Source organism: Salarias fasciatus, chromosome 8, assembly GCF_902148845.1.
Source record: "Salarias fasciatus chromosome 8, fSalaFa1.1, whole genome shotgun sequence".
NCBI classification, from domain to species: domain Eukaryota; kingdom Metazoa; phylum Chordata; class Actinopteri; order Blenniiformes; family Blenniidae; genus Salarias; species Salarias fasciatus.
The window spans coordinates 12,953,240-12,978,821 of NC_043752.1; the positions used below are offsets into that span (position 1 = coordinate 12,953,240).

Sequence of the window (25,582 nt, forward strand, 5' to 3'; positions counted from 1 at the left end):
AATTACCTTTCTGATTCAAGTCTTTAACCTACATGTGTAAACAGCCAAAAACAAAAAGCCATCCTGTAAACCTTCTTCTTCATCCTAGCTGGGACGCTTTTACAAACTCTCCTGGTCTGACACTCATCCAGTCCACACTGCCTGTCCTCTCTTTTTCATTCACAAACTCCACTGCTTTGAACAACTGACTCCAAGTGCTCAAAAATATTTTCTCTTCGCATCCTCATCCCCACACATGTACGTTATTATAAATAAATAATAACTTAAACATGGCTACAAAGCGAGCTTAACACGATGACAACGTAAAATCAAATCAAATAAATAAAGACAAACATGTCAGGAGTATAAAAACCTATCGAGAATAAAAACCGTCTGATGAAAGTGAGATTTAAGAAGAGACTGACATCCTCGATCACCCTTCATGAAAAGTCGGAATTCTGGCACTGAAGGGAAGGCAGCAAAGACACTCAAGCAGTTTATATGGAGTTCTCTGAAATAAGCACAAGCAACACTGTCATTTATTTTTTTTTTTACAATTCACATTCACTCCCAACCTTTTCAATGCAAACCTAAACTTTTCCAGCTTCTCCTCAGCTCACACAGATCAGTGTCGCATTTACTAGCAGCATACTAGAACATTTCCATACAACAGAGGGGGATACAATGAAACTATTGACAAATGCTGCTGTCTGGAGTCATACATGTAAATACGGTGTGTTCAACCACGGTCAAAATGCAGCTACTTCTTAAAAATGAGCAGGAAAGACCTAAAGTCAAAGCAAGCAAGTCAATAAGAAAATAGTGTGTCAGATGGAAATGAAAATTTAGCTGGGAACTATTGGTGGCTTCCAATCATAGAGTTATAACTACTTATGGCGATAATGCCGGTCCTCGCTTTGTACATATTCATATGGGCTTACTCTGCCACAGTCAACAGATGGCAAGAGGATGCAATGTGGCATGACTCTGTGGAATAGGCTTCCATGCAGCTTCAAAGATGCCAACTGTAAATCAGAAACAGTCAGGCCAGAATTTGTGAGAAGCAGTGCCCTTTGAAAAACCACCGAGCAAGTGTGAGTCCGGAGGACGAGGTAAACGTTCCAGCCAGGTAAGGAATTTTAGAAGTCAAAACTGGGAGAGGGGGGGAAAAAAACACAGTCGTGACCAGTGGTAGTTCTGTAAAGGATATAGAAAACACATTTTCCTTAGTTCCTTAGTGTAGTTTTGTCCAGCTGGACATTAAACAATCCCTGAAAGTGCTTTCCAGACCACCTCTTCCTGTTGTATCGATCATTGTTTACTCAATACTTATTTCAGCTCAAAGTCAACTTTGATTAGCATTTACAGGGAGAGCAAACACACCAGGGTGCATAGGGAGTGCTATGTGATCATCTTTGCTTTTAACAAGTACACATATATAGCAAAGGTGAAGAAAACAGTCATTTATATTACAACTGCATAATAAGAAAAATATAACAGTCTTACAGAAAAAAAACATTTAAAGGACTAAAGGACTAATTTTCTCCTGCTAATATAAGATTTGTATAGTGTTGGGAATGATAAACGAGAATTTCTATTGAGATTAAAGGTATAGTTAAATCAGGTTTGAGTATTATCAAATGAGAAATAGTTAAAAGATTGACTGTATGAACACAGTGTTTTTGTTTACTGAACTGACTGTCAAAACAAAAACAACAAAACAACACCTACAGCTGTGAAAACTTCTGAATTCCCTTTACATTTCCCACTGTTTTCAACAGCTTACTTACTAAAAGTTGCAGGTACACTCAACAGCACCTACACTAACGGATCCTGACCTTGTGTTTGAACAGATGGGAAGGCTGCTGCTCAGCTAAACAAACTGCTCACAACATGCTTTCTGTGCAGACGAAAGCTCGTTCTTATGTTTTATATTACCATGCATCAAAGCCGGAACAAGCAGGGAGTGTTATGGTGTTCTGACAGGCGCTCCGGAGTCAATATTCCCCTGTCTGTCTTATTAGTGAAGAATGAGTTAAAAAAAAAAATCCTGTGTAATTTTAAAGCGACTAAGGAACTTTTCAACCTTAATAAAACGTTTTAATATCTTTTGTGATGATACTTCCACTTACAACTAGTTGAATGACCACTCTGTCACGGCCTGAGGGCGTCAGTATTGCCTTCACTTGGACTAAGCAACTGTGAGGAGGGTGGTGGGACCCTGCACACTAAAAAAAAACCCAAATGTGCGGACTGCTTTACGGCATGCGTCACATCATGATATAACATTGTTTAGCCACCATCAGATTCATTACCTCGTCGCTATCCGTCCTTCACACAGCCACTAGAAACAAATGTAGGTGAGTTCAGTCCGACAGCATGCCCACATCTTACGACGCCATGCGCTAGGCCTCAAGGGAACTGTAGTATTCGTTCAGGCAAAACACTACCGCTTTTGTCCACTGGCGCCGCCAAAATCAATGAAAACTGAAAGTTCCTTAGTGTTGCTTTAAGGCAGAAAATGTGTCATCACAAACCATGCAAACAACACCATTTTTTAAATTCACTTGAGAAAACAGCCACAATAACACACAGTCAGGAACTTGTACCTTACCATTGAATCACAAGGAAAAAAAAAAAAAATGGAGACCACCTTAAACAGGCTACCAATCCATTACAGAGTGAAGACAAACACAATCAGACAGCAACACATAGTCAATTTACAGTCAACGATTAACCTGACAAGCACTGGAGAACAAAGCGACAGTCCTCTCAGTGGAAAAACCCATGCAGGCACACAGACAGCACGATAGCCCAAGGCCCAGATTTGAAGCTGGACCTCGATGCTGTGAGGTGACAGTGTCAACCACTATAACGGTTTCCATGTTACAGTTGATCATTTTAGTTTAGAAGACGTGTACCTCAATATAACAACATATCTGTAAATATATTATTTCCTTCGATGTACTTGTCTGAAACATGATAACTGAGCACTATAAGAAAGGTTGTCACTTTACAATAATAAATAAATTATTAGCTATTATATTGCTTAAACAAATTTTAGCTTAGGAGCCACATACAGCCCAATTTCATCTCGACTTCTGCCAGATCGGTAAATAAGTGTCATCATAATCTTTAAATTTTAAACTTTCTTTTGTTGTGGCACACATCATGTATATTAAAAATGGCAACATTAAAAAATGCAAAAATGTTTTTTATTTATTTACTCTTATTCTTTTCTTTTTAAATTATATTTGCTTGTTGGTTTGCTGTTTGAGCCTCTTGTGGATCGGTTTTGGGCCACGGGCCCTATGCTTGACACCCCAAATTTAAACCATCATGGATGGAGACCAGTTTCTCTCTGGTGGTCTTACAAACTCAGGCTTCACACCTGTCGGATTCCATACGAAGTACGAAAGGATAACTCAGTATTCATGCATTAAGTAACTGAAGTTACAAACAGAATCTGAGAGACTTTCAGAGCTTCTCCATCATTATTATTCATGGTAATAACTTTTGTCAACACTGCCTTTTCATAGAAATGCCACTGACACCACCAAGACCTGATATCAATCAAATCCCCTGCCTTCTCCTCAAAGTAAATAAAGCATCGTTTTTCTTTTTAACGTGATGATTACAATTAGTATCCTCACACTGTACACCACTTAGCAATGTTAAGTGACACTCAGCTAGAGTTACACATCAGCACACAAGCTAAGTAAGCCCTAATGAACACATTCAAAGCTAATAATAAGGTCGACAACATCTATTGTGAACTTTAAAGAATGATAACTGTGTTCCACAGTTGAATTTGACAAACTGTTTATCAGATGTTAAATTTAAATAGATGACATAAGTGGCATGCTACATTAGCTACGCTAAGCTGGTTAGCAGCTCAGCGAGTCCAGCTAACACATTCAACTGGCTTACCTCCGCTTAGTTTAGGAATTCTGCCAATTTTGTTAGTTACATCTGCTGTAATGGTCCCAAAGTCCTGCTCGTAGGTTTCAAAGTCTGAAGACATCGTGGCGTTTGAGTTTAACAGAGGTTGTTTGCTCTCCGGCTGACAGCTAGCTCAAAATAACAACAACAAGCCTCGAATGGAGCGACTTCCTTGAGTCCCCGTAAAAAGTGCACGACGAGAAAACTGGACTTAATTTTTATTTTTGCCGACAATGACAGGAGTTAAAAAAATCCGATTCTAAAAATTATTCGCATTGAATTCTGCACAGTGAAAATGTAGAGTAATTTCTGCGGTGACTGGATGATAAATTGTCGTGTCTGAAAATGTCCACAAGTGCTTGAGGGGAATGTTTCCCGAGACACCGTGAGGAAGGTTCCTCTTTGTACACAGTGCGATTTGAAGAAAAATCCAAGGAAGTGGCGAGGTTGGTAATTTAAAGTGACAGCTTTTCTCATTATTCATAAAACCTGTCCATGTACATATGCGAGAAAGTAATTGCCATATCTTTATATCAGTGCTCTCTCCGGGCGTTTTGTTGCAGTAGTACGGATCGAGCTGTGAGTGTTAGTTTCACTGCCATCCAAGCTAGCTACCTGACGTTATTCCGCTAATTGTTGTGCTAATACTAAACATTTTTTTCCCACAAATGCTTACGATTACCATCTGGCTTGCCTTTTCAAAAACCAAAACGGACTCATCTGCCTGAAGGGAGAGTACAAAGGCCCGTTAAAGCATATATGTTGTCTTTTTACCTGTTGTAAATTAGCTAGCTCGGTAACCAGCTAATTAGTTGCTGAGGAAATACTGTGTAATTGCGTGCATTGTGTATCTTATAAGCTGATGTTCCCACATGTGCAAACCTCTACGTTTTTTATTTAAAAAAAAAAAAAAAAGTGCAATGTTTCCGATCAGTTTTAGGGTGCTGGATTCCAAAAAGTGTTAAAATTGTCGTTAGTTACAGTCGAACTAAAATTGGAAATATTCATCTGACATTGTAGAATAGTTGTAACATGAGTGAAAGTGGCTGTCACAATCACAAAGGATCAAAATGTATGAATCTACTGAAAAGATTTAATACTCCTGTGAAGCAGTCTTCCAAAAAGCTCAACAAGTAGGACTGATTCATGTTGTGTTGCACACATTAACCTTAGATGTGTTTAAATGCCAGCGTGAATTGTACGCAGATTTACCAGCAATGCATTGGAAAATTAACATGATCCACCTGTGATTGTGAAGTAGGTTTCATGCAGGTTAGAGCCATTGAAGTGCTTCACAGATGACTGACGGGCCAACAGTAGAACTCGAGAGTGACTCAGATGACATTAGGTGGTGAATAATAGTAATAGTATTAAATGCCAATCATAGAAAGCTAAATATGCATTCAAATACAACAATAAAATGAACAAAGCTCAGTAAAAAATACGTAAAATAAATGAATCTGCACTAGAGTTTATTCTTAGGTTAGATAAGACTTTTCACATTTTCAGTTCAATTTGCACACCAGGGTAAAGACGGCATCACAGCCAGAGTGTCAGTGGATTTTCAATCCGCCTCCACTTCATCTAGGGAGGTGAGAAATTGTTCTCAGATTGCAAGAAATTTTTTTTTTAAAGAAACAGTCTTTTGAAATTTACAGCCTTTCCACCCTGGTGGCTGTCACTGCTTTTCTTCAGTTTATTTTTGAAAAGTGGGACTTCAGGAAGATTTTACTTTCACCCACAATGAGTCTCTTAAAGATGATTCTATTCATCTTTTTATATATTTTGGGGCAACTTGGAGCATCAAAAGATTACAAACTCAGTTTCTGAAAAATTGTTTTATAGGCATTGGAAGAAAAGTCTTCTTTGTCCAGAAAAAAAGGACTAAACCGTCCATTTTACCAACCATGTAGCAATGTGTAATTTGTCAACTTTATATATATTTTTAAATTAGTATCTAACTATGTTTCACTCTGTCTTCTAGATGGGGAATTCGAGTGTGTCTCATGGATAGTGTGCTTCAAAGTTTGGCATGAGAGGATGCTGCTCTTCGTCGGGTCGAAGAACGATGGCACACAGAAACCCCCGATGACTCCAGAGCAGACCGGCCACCGGGTACTCAGAAGACGAGAAAAACAAACATGTGCCTCTGCACTGGAGACTTTGTGAGATAGCACAGGACGGAAGTAACAAGCTCGGTCGTGACATTTCAGGAACTCAGTTGCCAAAAAACTATTACTAAGCTTGCCAGTTCAAAAAAAAAAAAAATGAAATTCTTCTCAACCTTTGTGACATTTGAGAACCTCCATGAGGTTCGGAGATTGTGCCACTGGGGTCCAATCATAGCTCTGTCTGTCATTGCTATCTGCTCCACCATGGCCATTCTGGACTCCATCATCTGGTACTGGCCGCTAGACACGACAGGAGGCAGCATTAATTTCCTAATGCTCATCAACTGGACTGTCCTCATTCTCTACAACTACTTCAATGCTATGTTTGTTGGTCCTGGATACATTCCTCTTGGCTGGAAACCTGTAAGGACAAGTTTGTTGTTAAAATAATGTTCCAAATGTGCTGAAGATTTTAAAAGACTTTATTGTTTTATGTAAAAATGCATCTGACATTTTATTTAATTCTTAAACAGGAAAATCAACTAGAAACCCAGTATCTACAGTTCTGCAGAGTGTGCCAAGGCTTCAAGGCCCCCAGATCTCACCACTGCCGGAAATGTAACAGGTAATCAGACTGTTTCATCAAAACAAAGAAGCACAGTTTATCTCACATGTGGGAGATAAAGTCATAGCCCCAATAAATGAATGAGTGAATCTGGGTTATAAAAATCACATAGCCAGCTTGTACATCATCTTCGATGTCATAGTATACACTTGTGGTTCCTGCTTTTTCTTCTCGTGGTCGCCTTTGTTCAGCCAAATGAATTTCTTTTCTGTTGTAACCATGGATAAGAAGCTGATCTCTTCTGCCTACAGGTGCGTGATGAAGATGGACCACCACTGCCCCTGGATAAACAACTGCTGCGGCCACTCAAACCACGCCTACTTCACCAGCTTCCTGCTATTGGCTCCGCTGGGCTGCTCACACGCTGCCATTATCTTCATAATGACCATGTACACACAGTTGTATGAGAGGGTGAGTACTCCACCGCAACTCACTCTGCCGCGTTCGAGACGGCCCGTCACCTCATCCAGCCCGCTCCGCTCCCCCTCCTGCTCTAGATATCGTTCGGTTGGAGCACTGTGAAGATTGACATGAGCGCCGTGCGGCAGTTCCAGCCCCTCATGCCCTTCAGTGTTCCCGCCTTTGCTGCCACTCTCTTTGCCTTAGGCTTGGCACTAGGCACCACCATCGCAGTCGGTATGCTCTTCGTCATACAGGTGAGCTTTTCTTCCGATTCGCCTGTGGGGTTCGTAATATAAACAAGCAGCTGACTGTGGGAAAGTGACAGTTGACGTGATCATTTCAGCCAATTTGTGAGCACAGTTTTCCAAGGTAGAAAAATATTTAAAAAAAAAGCACATGGTGTTGCCATAAACTGCTGCCATGCAGCAAATAGTGCAACTAAAACATTAAAGATATGGAATAGGTGCAAAATCAATTGCAAAAACTGAATTCTTTAATATGTTATTTTTTATCTAAGAAAACATTGGTATGATAGCTGAGCTTGCTAATAATGAATGAAATACGTTCCTTCCAGATGAAAGTCATCCTTCGAAATAAGACCTCGATCGAATCATGGATCGAGGAAAAGGTCTGAGTTTCTCTTTTATTCCTTCTGACTTTATTTTTCTGAGATGTTGTTGTGATGTGGTGCTAGTTATGTAACTTGATTCCACAATTAAACATTGACTCTTTCTTTTCATGATTTTAAAAGAGCTTAAAATGAACATGTTTTGATCCTCTAGTATTGAATCTTATGGTACCAAATCCCCTGTCTTCTGCACCAGGCCAAAGACAGAATACAGCATTACCAAACAGGGGAGGAGTTCATCTTTCCTTATGACCTCGGCACCCGCTGGCTGAATTTCAAACAAGTCTTCACGTGGTCAGGAACACCCAGGGGTGACGGCATGGAATGGCCTGTCCATCCAAAGTGTCACCAGCACACCTTAACTGTAGGTTCAGTCTGTTTGTCCACTTGTTACATGTGTGATTTTTTTTTTAACTTTATTTGTTTTAAGCCTGTTGTTGTTATGAGCTCCAGCATGTTTTTCTCTGTTGAATTATGAAATATGTTTTGGTTTTTCAAGATTGGTTCTACACTCAACATGAAATGTTAAACATTGAGATCAAGGTGACAGAGACAACAAGAGAGACTCGAATTGTTGATCGTGTTGTTTCTTTTGAATCAGATTGAGCAGCTGAAACAGAAAGCTGATAAGCGAGTGAGAAGCGTAAGTACCTGCCAAATGCATCCCGCCATCTTCTGAACTGTTTCAGAAGACCCTACAAAGGGTCTCTGGTTGCTGAAGCCGATCAGTGAACCTCAAACACTTGAGATCATTGCAGTGAATACAGCAGTAGAATAACCAGTTGTCTTACCTCCCTTGACCAGCAGGTCCAGTACCGGGCAGTGGAGGATTATAATGGAGCTTGCTGCCCTCTCAACAAGGGCCTCCAGACCTTTTTCAGGACTCCTTGCACTGAGGAGCCCAGGATCCCACTCAGCAAAGGGGACACCATCCTGGCAACCCGAGGCACCAAGTATGTCGATATTCGCACATGAGTTGTGCAGTTTGCTTTCTGAACGGTGCATTAACTCTTCCTGCTCCCGTGTTTCTCCATCCAGATGGTGGATGTACGGAGACAAAGTTTTGACTGATGAGGAAACGATAGGTGAGATAACAACCTCTTGATGTTTTTTTTTTTTTTTTTTTTTTAATTCATGATGACAAATGTCTAAGCGTTGCCTCTGTTGTTGGGTTGTTTTTTTTTTAGCTGGAGAGCGTGTGAGGGGATGGTTTCCGAGGCGATGCGTGGAGAAGTGCCATTACGATACAGCTGCCAGTGAAAGCACCAGCGATAAGAAAGTCAATTAAAACACGTCAGCAGGCTGTATGTAGAGCAGAGGAGTTTAACTGGACAGACGTACGTTTGTGTTCAACAATATACCTTCGCTAAAGATGTCATACCTGATGCTGCAGGTTTACAAATAAGGAATTTTCTACTTTGATTTTGACTCCTTACACATTTCTGCATCAATGTGTTTATTTTATTTTTAGTTTTTTTGACTCATACTGAGCACTTTCCTGTCCGATGTCATAGAAAAGGACAAAAAAGTTGATGAGAGAGACTGATTCTGTGGGTTCAGTTTGACTCCTCTGACCAAAATCAAAACCTTAACCACAGTCTTAATTTCCAAGAATTGCCACCAGGCTTTAACGTGACTTCATTCTGAATTTTTACTTGAATATGTTCTTTATACTTGTGTTAATATCTTTTTTTTTTTTTCCTTTGTTTTGCTATGTATGCAAGGCCTCTTCCCAGCTAAATCCCGAGGCTTCACCATGCAACTCTTTCTATAGTATGGAGATAACACCTGATTTCTTTCTATTATTTTTCTAAAAACAAACTGTTGGCCTCAAATTGTAAAGTGAAAATTAAAAAAAAATATATCTTGCAATTGTTTTCTGGCTCGATCTTTTACCTCCAAAAAATACACTCACAATTAATATGAATTTCTCAAAAGTCAGGTGAAAATCAAGCATTATGAATGTTTGAAAAGTAGAACAAAATGCTAAAGTGCTGTTGGGGAAATTAGCTCTGCAGACAAGTGATGGCACTGGAAACTGAAGGAGAGATGGTTGTTTTGTGCGTTAAAATGGCCTTCTCAAACAGGATTTACCATGAACTGAATATATACTGAACAAAGCAGCTGGCAGTCTGCCTGCAGTCTGCATGTTTCTGCTTGAGGAGCTGCTTCTCTGGCAACAACATGGTTTTCAAAGTAGTCAATATGCAAATGTCTTCAAACAGGACAGTAATCTACTCATGCACATTTTGATTTTACACATGAAAAATGTCAGAAAATGACCTTTTTAGTTGAACATTTCATGTTTGAATTTTGAATATGTTTACGTGGTGTCCATAACATACTTAAGACAATGAGATATAACTCCACATGTACAAATGATTGATCCAACGTTAAAAGGGAAAACTGTCACATGCATTCTCTCACTTCTACATGCAAAATTACACGGCCATGAATATGCATGCTCTTGGAATAGAATTAAATGAACTCCAAAGCTTCACTAAAATTAATAGAACCGTAATTTTCTACAATTGACTGAAAACTCTATTCTTGTATTTTCTTTTCTTCTGATTCAGTCTTCTTTATTGACACTTCTCTATTTTCAGTTGTCCTGAAATGGCCTGAGAACACTCTGATAATTTAACAATTGTAATATTTATTATATTCTAACTGTAAAATCTTGCAATGTTTTAATTGAAATCTAACAAATTATTGATCACGGCAGTAAAAGACCACTATTACTACGCCGGATGTGACGTTCGGCGTCACTGACGATAGAAAACTACATTTCCCAGAATTCATAGCGTTGTTTTCCACCAATCAGCGCCTACGTACGGCATCACGTCGCCAGTCCGCCCCTGTTCTTGGTCGAGTGACTTACAGCAGCTCCAGCCTGCTCGGCCCCGGCTCTGTGGGCAGGATGAGATAGTTCCTCCTTGAAGGCTGTCGGGGAAACGGTCAGCTCAGGACGACATGCGGACGGTCGGACGGCAGCACGGCGCCGCTCTCCAGCTCCGCGGCTCGCTTTAGATCTGCTTAACGCAGGTAAGCCGCTGCTAAAGTGCACCTGAAAACAGCTCGTCGCTGACTGTGCTCTGACGGGCCGCAGTAAATGTTGTCTGAAGCTGTGGACTGTTTTATTATTGTTATTATTATTTAGTTCTGGCACCCTCATATTGCTCATATTCTTCCGTTAAATTCCATGCGATCACTTTGCAATCTGATTTCAACTTTTGACAACACTATAACTGTAGTATTACACTTAGCTTGCTAGCTTTGAGTTCTTGTAAGTTCACGCGAGGTAACTCAATCTACTCCTGGCTTTCCAGTGTTCATTGTCTCTCTAGTTCCGTAATTTATGATAGAGAACTTAGTATGATCCATACTGTCTGAAGCTCATGGTCCTGGTAGGGTCACCTATGATGCACCCCCCAGATGGACTGGGCTGATTCTAGAAGAACATTGACAGTACTCACAGATAGGTGAACATGTTCCAGAAGGTCAAAAGAAAATGCACAAGGACAATATCAAAACAAACATCAAAAAGCGCCACATGCACTTCAAAAGCTTTGGAAGAAGCTGCAACCAATAGGGTGATCTAAAGAGCTGTTTTACAGGAGCTGCACTGTGTGATGCCAAAGACAAACAGACTTCAAAGAAGGGAGCCACCACCAACAATTCCAAAGCTGCCGCCGCAAATTACCCCTGTCTACGCTGCACCAGAGTATACCCAGCTCCAGGATCGGCCTTGACCCAGAAGAAAGGCGGTCATGCTCCACTGTGCCAAACACAGATCATTTTTCTGCTCTGGCTGCAGAGTGAGCATTCATGCTTCACTCACTGCAAATTTCACTCCTCAGTGGCCACAAGTGGAACCAATACGATGGCCAGTCTTTCTTAATGTGGGCAGCTGACAAACATTTTTGACTCCATTGTTCAAATAAACACGCGTTTATTAATACATTCTGTTCTAATTTATTGTGATTTATTGGTAAATGAATTTAAGCCATTATAAGGAGGATTTTGTGATCAGATTAGGTGGTGACAATATCTGTGAACTTAATGCTGCAATGCCAGTGTCATAATTGACGTGGTATCACCGAGTTCTTGTTGCAGTTTAACAAAGGAGTTGCAACACTTGCAAGAGTACGGGTTTGTGACTAACCGTGCTTCTGTCTGGGCTAGTCAATCATTTCATTCTTGTAACTCAGCACTTGACGTAAACATAATTATTTTAATGTTATTATCTGCAATTTAGACATTTTTCTAATTTTTCTCTCATGGTGACCTCCAGTCAAACAAATGCTTTGCTGGTTTTGCTGTCAGTGAGGCCACTCAATAATTTATTCGCCCTCATGCTTGTTAAATCATGACCAGGGTCACAGTGAGTTCAAGCCAAACCCGAGTCAGAAGAGGGCAAAGAACAGCGAGCACCCAGAACAAGTATGAGTATGAACAGAAGCTAGCCGAGCCTAGAGAACAAGTTGCAGTGATTTGCTTGGACAGCAACTGTCAAAAAAAAAGGTAGTAGCTAAAAAGACTCTTTCTTTCTCAACAATACATGCACGCTCATTACTGTGTTGAACGGCTTTTCAAAAGAGATCAAATCAAACACTTTCTGATCTAATCAAACATGAAAACTGCACTTAGTGATAAAACACTAATGTGCTTTAAAGTCCTGATCTAAATTTGCTGACAGCAGTGTTTACATATTCTGGTGTTTGTTCCACAGGTTGTTCACATTGATATTGAAAGCTGCGTTGCCTCGATTTATTTGAATTGCGGGAACATCGAGGTAGCCTGCTCCAGATGGTCTGGATTCCTCATAGCGTATAAGTAGCTCAAGAATGTATCCAGGCCCAAAACTGTTTAGTTTTTCATGAACCAGCAACCAGATTTTAAAATGTGTCCTCAGGCACAGGAAGCTAATGCAACGCACTTTCTGCAGACCCTGATTGAGCCCAACGTGTGCATCCATCCAAGTTTTATAGAGAGAGAGTCCGAGGCGATGTAATTTTGTTGAATCTGAAACAGTCTCGGCTTCCTCTGTGTCTGACTGTCTCTCACTCTCCTTCCTCCCCAGTGTTTACGTCTCTTGCATGTTCCTGTGACGCCGGCGGGGAACATGTCCATGTTCAGCACGGGCATCCTTGTGTTGACGTCCCCCCTCAGCGTCCTGCCCTTACGCATCGCCCCCGTGCTGAGCTCGGCCGCCCAGCTGGTGGAGCGCACGCTGTACGTGCACCTCCACCCCGGCTTGAATCTGGGCGGCGCGAGCCAGCCCCGGCCGGTGTTCATCCCGCCGGTGGTGGACCTCTCCACGCTCATTTCCCGCCTCTACAGCAACGCGGCGGACGTGTGCGGGCACCTGGACGTCCGCGTGCTGCTCACTAATATACGCGCTCACTCCGCCGCCGCCGCCGCCAACGGCCCCTTCCCCACGCCACAATCTCTGGCTCACTCTCCGGAGGTGGTGCTGACGGACTTTGCTCTTCAGGACCCGGGTCAGTCCCATCAGGTCACACAGTGTCTGCAGAAGTACGCCGGCCGCTGCTACGTGTGCAGCCCCGGCCTGGCTTCGGTGCTGCTCCACCCGCAGTTAGCGAAGCTCCAGGAGGAAGAGGAGGAGGATGGACTTAAAGAGCCCGAGGAAAAGGCTGAGCCTTTGGAGACCTACAGCGATGTGGTGGTTGGAGGGACTTTCGACCGGCTTCACGGGGCCCACAAGACGCTACTGAACATCTCCTGCCTGCTGGCGAATCGACGCTTCCTCATCGGCGTGTGCGACCAAGCAATGCTGAAAAGTGAGTAGTTCGTGTTTCATTGCTACTGAACATTTTCCCACGCGCCCTCCTTGCTGACTCCCGTCTGTCCCTGGATTTAGAAAAGGTGCTGAAGGAGCTGATCGAGCCGTACTCCACCCGTGTGCAGAGACTGCAGACCTTCCTACACGACATCAAGCCGTCGCTGCAGGTGGAGATCGTGCCCCTCGACGACCCCTTCGGAGCGTCCATCGTCGACCCCTTGCTGGAGTGCATCGTGGTTAGTGAGGAGACCAAGAAGGGAGGCGAGGCCGTCAACAAGAAACGGCTGGAAAATGTGAGCAAAAGATTTCGCTGTTGCAGACACCGGTGGATTGTTGGTCAACAGAGGTCATTATTGTCTGAAAACAGATGACGGCTGATGTTTATCGGTGCCTTCTTCCGACACAGGGCCTCCCGGTTCTTGTCCTTCATGAGATCCAGTTGCTGAAAGACGCTCACCATACCGAGGCAGAGGAGGAGAAGATCAGCTCCTCCAGTCTGCGCTCCCGCCTGCTGGGAACCCTTCTCACCCCACCCAAAGTAAGTGACTCTTGCGGTGAGTTTAAGAATATGAATGTTGTGGTCCTCTCTTTAGCAGCGGCAGTGACAACAAGGCAACACAATGAGGAATGAGTTTAAGAACTAAGAAACTGCTCACTGCAAATATAATTGAGGTTTTTAACTCCACATCAAAGAATCTCGTGAAACTTTTCACTGACTGTTCGTCCCTGTGAGGAAGAACATCTGATACTGTTTTATTGTGAACAAAGGGATCATTGTCACAGAGACAATCGGCTTCCTTTTTCTGTGTTAAAGAAGCAGCGCAGCTCTCAAAAAGCAAGTTAAACCAGAAAATGGCGTTTAAGGAACTAAAGTCGTGCTGACACGTTTGACACTTAAATGTGTGTCCATTATTTCGTGATGGAAAGAGTGGAGTTCACACTGCTCACTGTCTTTGTTCATGGTAATCTTACCTCTTGCTCGTTGTGCTCACAGGGAGGGTGGAGTCCATCGTAAAGCTGGCAAGACTTGTTTTTTTGGGCTGCAGTGTTTGTCGTCACTGTTCTGTACAGATGTGTGTTTTGTTTTTGTTTTTTTTTTTTCCTGTCCCAGGACAAGCCTCACCTGCCTCCTCTTCCATACGTGATCGGCCTGACAGGCGGGAGCGGCAGCGGGAAGAGCTCCATCGCCAAGCGGCTGGAGGCCCTCGGCGCGGTCCGGATCGACTGTGACAAACTGGGCCACGAGGTGTACGAGCCGGGCACGGCGGCCTATCACAGAGTGCTGGAGGAATTCGGGTCAGGTGGGACGGCGCTTCAACTCCCTTTCTCCCGACTGATTGACGTAATGAGCACACTGCGGTAAACGAAGGTCACTCATTATGCCGGAGATGTCTTTGATTTAATTCTAATTTAAGATGACAGTTTGACTTCTGGCTGAGACAGTTTTGATTGGTTCATTAACTCATGCACACTCGTCATAATGCAGCCATGAGTCTCGGGACTATTAGGAACATCATGCATTTGCCTCCACAGTAATTAAATGAAGTCTACATAACTGCATTTAGTATTTCAGACTTCACTTTCTCTTTAACCATTTATTTATCTGTGCTAAAGTGCAATCCCAGGTTAATACTGGCCGAAGGGCAGTGTGCAGACAGGTACACACACTCACAACTGCAGTTATCAGCAATTTAAAGTCATTAATTAACTAATCAAACATAAATTGACTGCAGCAGAGTTAACCACTGCTCTATAATGTCTCTTTTTAGAGTTTTATACCCCACATCTCGCCCATCTGAAATCTTTATACTTGGAAATTTGCTCCATTTGTCCAAATACTGTTTACAGGATATAAATAATGTGCTGTAGTGCACATGTGTTGTGTTTAACGCAAGATTATACCGAACTGAAGTCCAAACCTGGAGTTCTTTCTTAAGATTTACTCCCACAGTCCAGAAACATGTGCTTGAGGTGAATCAGTGGTTGATGAGTTGAGTTAAAGCAGTTATTCATTGACTACCTGCCTGTGTGTTTGAGAACCGGACCGTGTCAGTGGTCTAACTGACCTCTGTTGTGAATACCACAGTGTATGAAAAGGCATCCACAGCGGCGCAGTGACAGGATTGTTTCTGTCACTTTCAGACCTTCTGAATGAAGACAAAACCATCAACAGACGTGAATTAGGAAGGAGGGTGTTTGGAAACCAGGTGAGAGGGAACCGCCAAGCAGGGTTTTTCAGCATGCTGCTGACGTGCGTGTAAAGGCATGTCAGCTCACGACTGCTGCTGCTGCTGTTCCTGCAGGAAAGACTAAAAGCCCTGACTGACATTGTATGGCCGGAGATTTCTCTTCTAGCGAAGAGCCGGATTAACCAGGCCCGAGATGAAGGTATTGTATGGAGTTACTCTGATAGTAAAACGTCTATCATAGAAAATATGTCAAACGATCTAAGATTCTGTAACATTTGAAGTTTTATATTGAGTTTAGAGGAAGGCTTGTTGTTGAAGTTGTTCAGAAAGTTCAGAATGCAACAGAGAACTTGAAACCCTTTAAAAGATTTTTTTAAAAAAAGTTACAGTGGCAAAAAAAGTAGTGTAAATGTTGGGAAAATAACGTGGCTGTCTCCTCTCTGCAGGGAAGCAGGTTTGTGTGCTGGATGCAGCAGTTCTTCTGGAGGCCGGCTGGACAGACCTGGTCCACGAGATCTGGGTCACCATCATCCCAGAGGAGGAGGTAACACATCACTGTCTCAGTTCTAATAGTAATAGTGATATGTAAATTCCAATTACAGATGTAGATTAGTTGGAAATATTGAACATGTTCTAACTTTTGTGATTGTACCCACTGGGGGGCGCCAGAGTTAAGTACTTCGACAGCTTCACCGACTTCCCACTGCTCTCCTCAGGCGGTGTCCAGGATCACGGAGAGAGACGGAGTGAGCGCGGAGGACGCCCTGCGCCGCCTGCACAGCCAGTGGTCCAACAGCAGGCAGGTGGAGCAGGCGAACGTCGTGCTGAGCACGCTGTGGGAGCCAGAGGTCACCAGGAAGCAGGTCAGTCACTCGTCGCTGTGTCGGATCAGGAGGCCAGAAACACAAAAATAAAACGAAACTTTGCTTTTGTGTGACGATTTTCCTCTGTTTCATTCTAAAAGGTACTAAAAGCGTGGAATCTCCTCCAGAAGAGAATCCAGCAGAAGCAAGATAATCGATAGAAAAGACGTCTGGATCTCCGGTGTGTGACGGGTAACAGTCATGTCTCTAAATGACGGAGCCATGTGAGAAAACACTGCCTTAAGAAGAGGTGAGGACGACCCCAACACGCTCCTCCTCCTCTCTGACCAAGACTCAGTGCCTGATCGACCCAAAACCCAAAAGTATTTCACCATCGCTTGTTGGCATTACTCCTGATTAAAATATTTTCCTCACGAAACGGCATGCTTCTGAATGAATCTCGTTTAAATGCTGCGTCCGCAACTTCACTGGATGACTCTGAAAAATCACAACTTCTGTTTTTGTTCTGTTTTCTAATTTTAGACGCTTTGAATGTTTCTTAGAAAAAAGTCATTTTTGGTAGAAGGATGGTTTGTCAGTTAAAAGTCGTGTGGGTTGTCACTGTTGAATCATGCAGTAATCAATTTAAACTTTTAAAAATTTCTCTATATTGTCCGTTCAGTTGTCATTTGTACGTTCGCCTCGAAATCGGCCAATTCTCACACCAGAAGCTTCCTGCTGAAATGTGATCGGAAGTCATAAGAAAAAAAAAATGGCTTTTTTTTTTTTTAGTTTGAACCAAATACTCTAAAGGGCTGTTCAATTTCATCATGTGTGAATGAAAGACCTTTTCATATTTGTTTACAGGAGTTTCACTGTTTTAGCCATACTGAGGACAAAGTGTGATACGTCACTAACGTTTGTCAAACGGCGCTATAAAACTTGTTCAGTGATGTCAAGTCGGTCTAATCTTCTGTAACCTTTTCCAGATGTCATTAAACAGACTTGCATGTCATCTGCTAAATCCATGAAATTGCTTTGCAAAAGAAAAGATTAAATATAAAGGTTTAACTTAACTGTTTTTTTCTGCTTCATTTCCTGTTTAATTTGTGGTCATTACAAACATTTACTTCCAATCAAGTTCTCTTCAAAATTCAAACTTTATTGCTTTTGAGACATTTTATTTTGAAAAATATTTAAATGTGCAAAATGTACAAGTTTTTTTTTTTTTTTTTTTTTCAATACATCTTGTCAGGTGAACTCTAGCTGAACATATTAACACACATGAAAAAGATACTGACTTCGTGAGTGCACTGTTAACATACGAGGTGAATGAAAACATCCAGAATGCGAGTCTTCATACTGCGACTGCTAATCAATTACAATAGTGAACTATCCCCTCTCCACATAGGATGGAAGTCTGAAGTTGTTCCATTTCCCTTCTCGGTCTCTTTCCCTCAAAGTTCCACTTTGAGCTTGGCCGAGCATGTGGCCTCCCCCAGCCGGTTGCTGGCTCTGCACACGTAAACCCCGGAGTCGGACGGCTCCACATCTGCCAGAGTCAGAGAGCAGAGCCCGTCGTCCAGCTGCTCCACCGTCACTCTGCTCGACTCCGACACCGGCTGCTCATTCTGAAGCCACTTCACCTCCGGCTTCGGGTAGCCTGGGATTGAAACGATACAGCATTAGTGGAGAAATAGAACAAAAAAAAAAATCAGTTTGTCTCAACTTGATGAATTCATTACTCAAGGGTTACGACAAATATCCAAACAATGAGTTCAAAGGTACTAAAAGTGATCTGTTAGGATGATCTATGGGTTAAATTAACAGAATTAGCCTCTTTGTAACAGTGAAAGTGTTGACCACAGACACATCCAGTGTGTTCTCAGCCGTAGTCTCCATGTATTTCAGTCCACAGCGTTTCGACGGGCCGTCCTTGGCCCCGGTGGGCGGCGGTCTGGCGTCAGTAAAGTGCATCACAGCTCTGTCACTGTACCATTGATGAGGCATGTTAGCTGGGCCGTTGCTCCCTTGGGAAGGGTGGCGTCCTTCAGGGTCTTCTGGAAGCGGGGCTCCATCTGAAGCTGCTTATCCAGCGAGCGGATGGCCTCCTCTGCCTCCTGGCTCCAGCCTGGCTCTGGATGAGAGGGTGGATGACGATGAACAAAACAGAAACCAGGCTTTACAGATCACAAAAGGCTAAACTTGAAGTGACAATCTGAAACTGTGAGTCATCTGCCATATGCATGTAGATCTAGGACGTGGGAGGGCATTGTGTGTGTGTGTGTGTGTCTCCTTATCTGTCGTACCCTCTGAGGAGCTGCCAGGAGAGTCCGGCCTGCTGGAGAGGTTAGCCATTCGCTGCAGGGCCAACACAGCCTTGCCAGTTTTCTAGAAGTTGATAAAAAGAGGGGAAAAAAAAAAAAAACACTGAATAGAAAACTCGACATCCTTTCTCCATCATGACTTTCTAGTTTCATCGTTAATTACAGATCAGAGCGGAGGGATGTTTTGTTACCTTCCACTTGCGCCTGGCCAGGAAACGCTTCATCTTGTTCTTATTGAGAGACTTTGTGGGTCTGCGGTTCAGAGGGGTGAAAGAAACCATCCAGGGGTGGCTGAGGGCTTCGGGGCAGGACAGCCTGCCTCTAAGTTAACAAGTTGAAATAAAATGTCATTTACAGCTCAATCAGGATGAACTGAAGTTTGGAAATAATCTGAAAGAACAGATTAAAATCAACCTGGGATCTTTTTTCAGCAGAGAGCTGATGAAGTCCTTCGCCTGGTCAGAGATGTCCTCAAAACTTTCCTGGTCGAACTCGTAGCGCGCCGCCGTCACAAGAGCAAAAGTCTCGGCGTCGCTGTTGCCCTGGAAGGGGGATTCTCCACTGAGCCTGGATCACACAAACACACACCACATAAACACACTTTTCAACAAGTATTTACTTTTCAAGTGTGTGTTTGAAATAAGTTAAATGTAATTTGTGGTAATTAGTCTTGATAATCTAATTATAGTAAGTTGTTCAAATCTGAGAATTACTGTGTAGAGTTTGCATGTTCTCCCTGTGTGAGGATGACATCTGAATACTCCAGGTTATCCCCCTTGCCCCGGTATAATAGAAAGCATTTTGAAAGATGGATGGAATGAAGCGCTCCTCTTCATGTGGCCAGCAGATGGTGCTGAACCTGTATTGTGGAGTGTTTCTGAACAGATTTCTATTATCCGCCTGAATTAAATCAAGTTAATGTGATGCTTTAACCATCTTTGCATTTCTTTATCTTAAAAATAAGGGATGCATAGATAACCTTAAGTCACCATTTCCTCACATAGTTTAGAAAAATGACATTTAAGCTCAGTTTAGTTCACACAGCTCAACATACAGGATGAAGCAGATGACTCCGATGCTCCACATGTCGGTCTCCAGGCCCACCGGCTCATAGTTTATCACCTCGGGGGCCACAAACTCCGGCGTGCCATGCATCACCATCAGAGGCTCTCCCTCCTCTGGAAAAATAAATCAAGAATAAAAATAAAACGTCTGCATTGTTTGCATTAACCTGTTCACAGTCGTGTGGAAATAGAGGTCTGGAGCTGCTGCGTGCAGAGCGTCACATTTTCTGCATGAGCTCCCTTCGCTGCCTTTATGGAGTCCAGGTAGTAGTGAGGTAGCGCTCTATTTAAAGAGCTGCCGTGATGAAACGGGGTTCAGAGCGCTCGAGGAATTTCGACACTCCCTGATGTTATCTTTGGCACGCAGCGAAGTGGGCTCCCCTGTGTTGACCCCATCCCAAGGGAAAACCATTCTGCCAGCTTAGAAAAATTCTTCACATTTGGGGTTTCCATTATAGACAGAGGGAAAAAAAAAAAAAAAAGCATCCACAAATCCAGCAGACTCACCCAGTTCGCTCGCCAGGCCAAAGTCGATGATCTTGATCCTCGTCCCCGTCGTGTCCACGCACACGATGTTCTCCGGCTTGAGGTCCAGGTGGACGATGTTCTGCTTGTGGACGTACTGCATGCCCTCCAGGATCTGCTGCATGTAGCGGGCGCTGGTCGGCTCCGTGTGCTCGAAGTTGTCGTCCACGATGCGTTCGAAGAGCTCGCCGCCTGCAATGCTGGGCCACACAGATTCCCCATTTGGTTCCCGAGAAACCGGATCCTCCCAGATACTGGATCAAACCAGAGATCCGACCATTAATCCAAAAATACTTACTACTCCATGACCATGACCAGCTCTGGGCGGGTATCGTAAGCCGCCACGCACTGGACGATTTTGGGGTGGTGAAGTTTGTTCATCAGCTCGATCTCTTTGCAAGCGGCGGCCTTCTCCTTGGAGCTCCGGGCTCGGTAGAACTTCCCAGCGTACTCCTGGCCGGTCTCTTTGTGGGTCAGCCGGAAAACCTCACCGAATTTTCCACTGGAGAGTTTAAAAACAAAAAGGAAGAATCTGACAGCTGACATCTAGTGTGAAGAGTGCATCATGGAGGCAGACAGGAAAGAAAAAGGGGGCTTTTAGATCACCGACGGCGTTTTCATGCTTACAATCCCAGCTTCTCGTGCACATTGTAGTGGTCCTTGCATTTATTTTTAGTGTCAATGGTCACTGTGACGTACGACTCGGGCTCTTCTTTCTTATCCTCTGCAGACACAAATAGACAGATGACAAATAAGAGGTTTTCACGCAACAAAACAAACAGCACTTGCTGATATGAGGTTTAAATATGGACATTATCACTCACTCGCAGTCGCCATCTTGATAATTTCGGACTCCTGACTCGGTTCGCTGGTCCCTGCCGAGTTGTAAGCTCTGACGCGGAAGCGGTACTGACCCAGAGGCTCCAGACCCGATCGGACGTGGTGGGACGTGTTTCTGCAGCGGCTTATGATTTCGGTCCAGCTCCCGGGCTTATCTGGGCCCTCCTGGATGACCTCCACAATGTAACCCAACACAGCCGTGCCCCCGTCGTAGCTGGGTCCGGTCCAGGACAGGACGAGGGATTGAGTGGACAGCTGGGAGACAACGGGATGGGATGCTGGGGGGTCAGGCCGGTCTGGGGAGGAAATCACAAACACCTGAACATGCAGCAACAGGTGGAGCTAAAATCCAAACTCTGCAAAAGTGCTTTTTGTTTGAATCCGTCTGATGATTACTGTCCACGCCTCACCTATGACGCTGAGAGACGCAGTGTGCTGCGCAGAGCCAGCTCTGTTTCTCACGACCACGGTGTACGAGCCGGTGTCCTCTGGAGAAGCCTGAGAGATCTCCACGACGCTCTGCGACTCCGTGCTCCTCACGGACGTCCGCGGCCTTCCCACGACCGCCTGGAGGAGAAAAAAACAGTGCAGCAAGTGAAAGAGGCTTTCAGAAGGAAATGAAAAAAAGGAAGAAATGGAGCCATGTTCACAGCAGTTGAGAGTCCTACTTTGTCTTTGTTGAATATCCAGCAGCAGGCCACAGGCACCGAGCTGCTCCTGAAATCACAGCGTATCCGGGCCCGCTCCCCCACCCGAACCTCCACCTGCTCCGGCGGATTGAGGAACTCCACAGGAGGCCCTGAGAGGAAGCAGAGTCAGTCTGATTGCAGGAAGAAAAGAAATTCTAATGAAAGCACGATCCTCTGGAGGAGCTTTTGTCATCGCTCGAGTGGTTTTCTTTTTTTTTTGTTGTTGTTTTTCTGCTCACCTTTGCTGGCGGAGTCTGGTTTTGTGCGAGCGTGGAGATCTCTGATATCTGAGGAGACTGAGGAGGGAGGTGGACTTACAGGTGTGCTCTGCTATAGGGGCTTTCAAAACGCAGCTAGCCAATCACGTGGCAGCACTCAGGCCCGGCTGCAGGTGCAAACACTGCATGTCCAATGCACTGTGCTTTTGAGGAAGTGGAAGTCATTGGTGGACAATAGAAAGTGCTACAAGTAATTTTGGACCACAAAAATTTGCAATTAGCCTGTGACCTTTTACTGCATTTCATAATGACTGCGTTTACTGATAACCTACTTCATTCTGATTTGCTGTCACGCAAAAATGAAAGGTGAATTGTATGTTAGTAAAAATCAACAGAACTGCAGCCAACCTTTGTCATGTTCTTTCCTCTCTTGCCTTCCTGCTTTAGAAGAAGAGGCCGGCTCACAGTTTTCGCGGGACGCCTTGTTGATCCTGACCTCGCAGTGCCGGTCGTGGTTGCTTGCTCTCGGGACTTCCTTTGTTGCTGTATCAGTGTAAACAGAGTCAGGTTTGATGCAAACAGATCGGCTGAGCGTTGTGTTTACACTGTGCTTGGTACTCCGGGGTTTCGACCTGTAATACGTAGCGTAGCGATGCTCGACTGTTGTCCCGCAGCGTTCTCGGCTTTGCAGGTGTATTTCCCGGCATTTCCAAGTGAACACTGAGTCAGCGTCAGAGTTGCGACGCCATTTTTGAATGATGTATGTTTTGAATGCAGCTTCTCACCTGAATGATGAACAATAAAACAACTGATTTGCATGTTTTTCCCAAAGTCCAAGGACCCAAAGTGTAGATTAAAAAGTAAATCATTCTAGTAAAGGAATGCCATACGAATAGTAGTTTTCTGTCTCTACTTTTAAAATTATTATAAAGCTATTTTAAATGGTCCTGTTGCTGCATTAAGAAAAAAACACGGTGCAAAAAAACTACAGCGTCAGAACCTGGAAATCTTTTTGGACACAGTTCACTGTGAAATCCACAAGACAAAAGTCTATTATGCAAAGCAGAACTCTGCATTGTTCTGGGGTGACACACATTCTAATCCTGCAAACTAAAGAGGAGATGAATCGTCCATCCTGTTGTGAGTTCACGGCTGAAAAGCCAGCAAAGCCTCTCTGACGGTTCAGGTTTGCATTGGAGCTGATACTGTGGGCAGCGTATTCTGCCGTGAAGGAAATATCAGTGACACTGCTGAAGAGGATGTTGGTTTGTTGTTGCTGCGATATTTATTCAGATCCAGATGGCATCCTTCTACACATAACAGGTCTCGACTAAAGTTTGTATCCATCACAACAACAGAGCTTCACAGCAGAGCAAACAGTCTGAAGTCCCGACATTTTCACTAATAGAAAAAACACTTCTGCCACCACGAAATGAGAAATGAAGCAAAGAAACTGTTGAGCAACGACAGAATCCTCAACAACACATGGATGGAACAACAGCAGGTTCCTTCAAGCCCCACATGAACTGGAGACTATGCTCTCGGTTTGTTCCTGCTTACAGTAAGAGTCTAACTTTTCAGGTGTCATAATCCATCACTTACCATTGTGTAGCCAGGAAACGCTCACAGGTCGGCTTCCTGTGATAACACCTTGAAAGGTGGCATCACTTCCTTCACACACGGCGCAGTCCCTCAGCGGCTCTTTGAAACGAGGGGCTTCCAGGCGCTGGGCTTCTGTCCGCCTGGTCCCTTAGCAGAGGACAAGTTGGAGTTTTTCAGACTGTAAACTAATGATTTCTCACTGACACGTTCAAGTAGGCCACATTATTCCAAACTGAGGTCATTTCCCAATCTGCTTGAGCAATTGTGCGGCAAAACCGACAAACATGTCGTCATCCTTCATTTGTTTTTATTTTTTTACAGAAACCTTTGAAGGTAGAACAACAGGAGCTCATCTGTTATCTGTCGTCCCCAGAAATCTGTTACAGTGTAACCGGGGAGAGATATTTACAAAGATGTTGACCAGATTCTCCACCAGATGTGTGTTTGCACATGTGGTGGGGGTTTGTCAGTGTGCACACACGTTGGAGGCGCTGGAATGTCCAGGGCCGGGTGGGCAGTGGGCGGCCGCAGGAGAGCGGCGCAGTATATCGCCGGTCTGTGTTTGTGAGTGCGTTGTGTTTACATTACAGGGACAAATGGAGTGGGGGAGGGTTGCGAGTCACACCCATACATTTGGCGAAAGAGACCACTGAGCACCACACTACCGCGGGTCCGATCACACGATCGATCGGTTCTCTATTTATTCAATGGAAGGCAGACCCGGACAAGGTGCAAGTCTGATCACAGGATCACACAGTCACTCATACGGAATTCAGACTCATGGGCAAGTTAATGTCATGCACAGGAAGAACATGCAACCTCTGCACAGAAAGGGTGACTTGCGACTGCAAGCAGCAGGTTCAATTGCTCCCCCTGCTGAAGTAACACCTTCTCGCTCATTCATTTTATTACTCTTATATGTATTCTTACAGATTCCAGGTCTCTTGGCTTCCTCGATGAGTATTTGCAATACAGTCATGTTGAAACTTGCTCAGGAGTCTTTAAGTAAACTTTCCAGCTGTGTTTACCTGTCGCAGATGAGGCTCCCAGTTTGTTGTTTCCCATGAGCGCCCTGCTCCCGGCATCCAGTCCGTTCTCCTTCTGCCTCTCCACACACACCGCCTGGGCTTGGGGCTTGAGGTCAAGCCGAAAGGTCGACACAAAGGTCTTGGGCTTCCCAACATCTTTGTCCATCCTTCAATTGGAATGATTAAAAAAAAAAAAAAAAAAAAAAAAAAAAAAAAAATCTGAGCAGCTCAGTCTCAGACTGTCACTCATCTGCATTCACACATCCCAGACTGTGACACCAACAGGAGGAGCCTGAGCTTTCGGACTGCCTCTCTAATCGCTGCCCCCTCACCGCCTCCGCCGTACACAGGAAACAGACAGCTTTATCAGCAGGCCAATTAAAAACACACATGTCCATCCCCCTCCGTCCCGGGAACAGAGGCAGAGATAGAAACACATGTGGCAGAAAACAAAAGAGACAGCGAGAGAGAATGGGAAATGTGTAGGAGAGAGAAAACATTCAAGCTGGAGATAAACAGAACAAAAAGATCAGGGGAGATTGAGGAAAGCCATAAGCAAATAAATAGTAAAAAAGGATATTTACCTGGATGGAGGCTGTTTTTCCATCCATAAAACAGTTACAAATCCATGCTGTCAGCTCCTTTTTTCCATTATATTTGTGTGGAAGCGCTCAGCCAAGTGTTGGGTGAGCCAGGCTCTCAGTCACCGCAGGAATCAGGTGGAGCCTGTAGGGCAGCTTTCTGCCTGCATCCAGCCTGCGATGTGGCCCACGGTGTTTTCGTCAAACTCACTCTGAAACCTCC

The 25,582-nt window shown here is 43.9% G+C and overlaps 4 protein-coding genes across 10 annotated transcripts in view; 2 read left to right on the forward strand and 2 right to left on the reverse strand.

The window, feature by feature from the left end:
- vti1a (vesicle transport through interaction with t-SNAREs 1A) overlaps positions 1-4,189 on the reverse strand; it is a 108,868-nt gene extending 104,679 nt beyond the window's left edge. For 3 of the 4 annotated variants that reach the window (XM_030097348.1, XM_030097350.1, XM_030097349.1), the window contains exon 1: positions 3,910-4,188. In XM_030097348.1, coding sequence (XP_029953208.1) covers positions 3,910-4,003 — 94 coding nt within the window. In that variant the 5' untranslated portion in view covers positions 4,004-4,188. Of the gene's footprint in view, positions 1-3,909 lie in introns of all 4 variants that reach the window. The other variant, XM_030097347.1, reaches the window with a different exon arrangement.
- Positions 4,190-4,311: 122 nt separating this feature from the next.
- On the forward strand, positions 4,312-9,559 carry zdhhc6 (zDHHC palmitoyltransferase 6). Of its 2 annotated transcripts, none has more exons than XM_030098138.1 (11): positions 4,312-4,367; positions 5,906-6,455; positions 6,566-6,657; positions 6,909-7,068; positions 7,155-7,313; positions 7,634-7,687; positions 7,884-8,051; positions 8,289-8,330; positions 8,492-8,640; positions 8,726-8,772; positions 8,875-9,559. In XM_030098138.1, the coding sequence occupies exons 2-11, from the start codon at positions 6,189-6,191 to the stop codon at positions 8,973-8,975; spliced, it is 1,239 nt and encodes a 412-aa protein (XP_029953998.1). In that variant the 5' UTR covers positions 4,312-4,367; positions 5,906-6,188; the 3' UTR covers positions 8,976-9,559. The 2 variants fall into 2 exon arrangements, with proteins under 2 accessions (XP_029953998.1, XP_029953999.1); XM_030098139.1 differs by having other exon boundaries at positions 8,495-8,640.
- Positions 9,560-10,553: 994 nt separating this feature from the next.
- Positions 10,554-17,551, forward strand: coasy (CoA synthase). 2 transcript variants are annotated; one of them, XM_030098137.1, is made up of 11 exons: positions 10,554-10,732; positions 11,305-11,451; positions 12,771-13,491; positions 13,572-13,786; positions 13,900-14,031; positions 14,605-14,794; positions 15,636-15,700; positions 15,797-15,881; positions 16,129-16,226; positions 16,399-16,545; positions 16,647-17,551. In XM_030098137.1, exons 3-11 carry the CDS (start codon positions 12,813-12,815, stop codon positions 16,704-16,706), a joined length of 1,671 nt encoding a protein of 556 aa, XP_029953997.1. In that variant the 5' UTR covers positions 10,554-10,732; positions 11,305-11,451; positions 12,771-12,812; the 3' UTR covers positions 16,707-17,551. The 2 variants fall into 2 exon arrangements, with proteins under 2 accessions (XP_029953997.1, XP_029953996.1); XM_030098136.1 differs by lacking the exon at positions 11,305-11,451.
- Positions 17,552-17,673: 122 nt separating this feature from the next.
- On the reverse strand, positions 17,674-25,582 carry LOC115393832 (myosin light chain kinase, smooth muscle-like). Of its 2 annotated transcripts, XM_030098939.1 has the most exons (18): positions 25,363-25,581; positions 24,779-24,945; positions 23,751-23,897; positions 22,781-22,933; positions 22,557-22,691; positions 22,170-22,226; positions 21,910-22,040; positions 21,652-21,808; positions 21,226-21,537; positions 21,029-21,125; positions 20,700-20,903; positions 20,384-20,601; positions 19,867-19,990; positions 19,227-19,379; positions 19,004-19,133; positions 18,795-18,876; positions 18,482-18,622; positions 17,674-18,148 (listed from the first exon to the last, which is right to left on the reverse strand). In XM_030098939.1, the coding sequence occupies exons 1-18, from the start codon at positions 25,383-25,385 to the stop codon at positions 17,943-17,945; spliced, it is 2,637 nt and encodes an 878-aa protein (XP_029954799.1). In that variant the 5' UTR covers positions 25,386-25,581; the 3' UTR covers positions 17,674-17,942. The 2 variants fall into 2 exon arrangements, with proteins under 2 accessions (XP_029954799.1, XP_029954800.1); XM_030098940.1 differs by lacking the exon at positions 22,170-22,226 and having other exon boundaries at positions 25,363-25,582.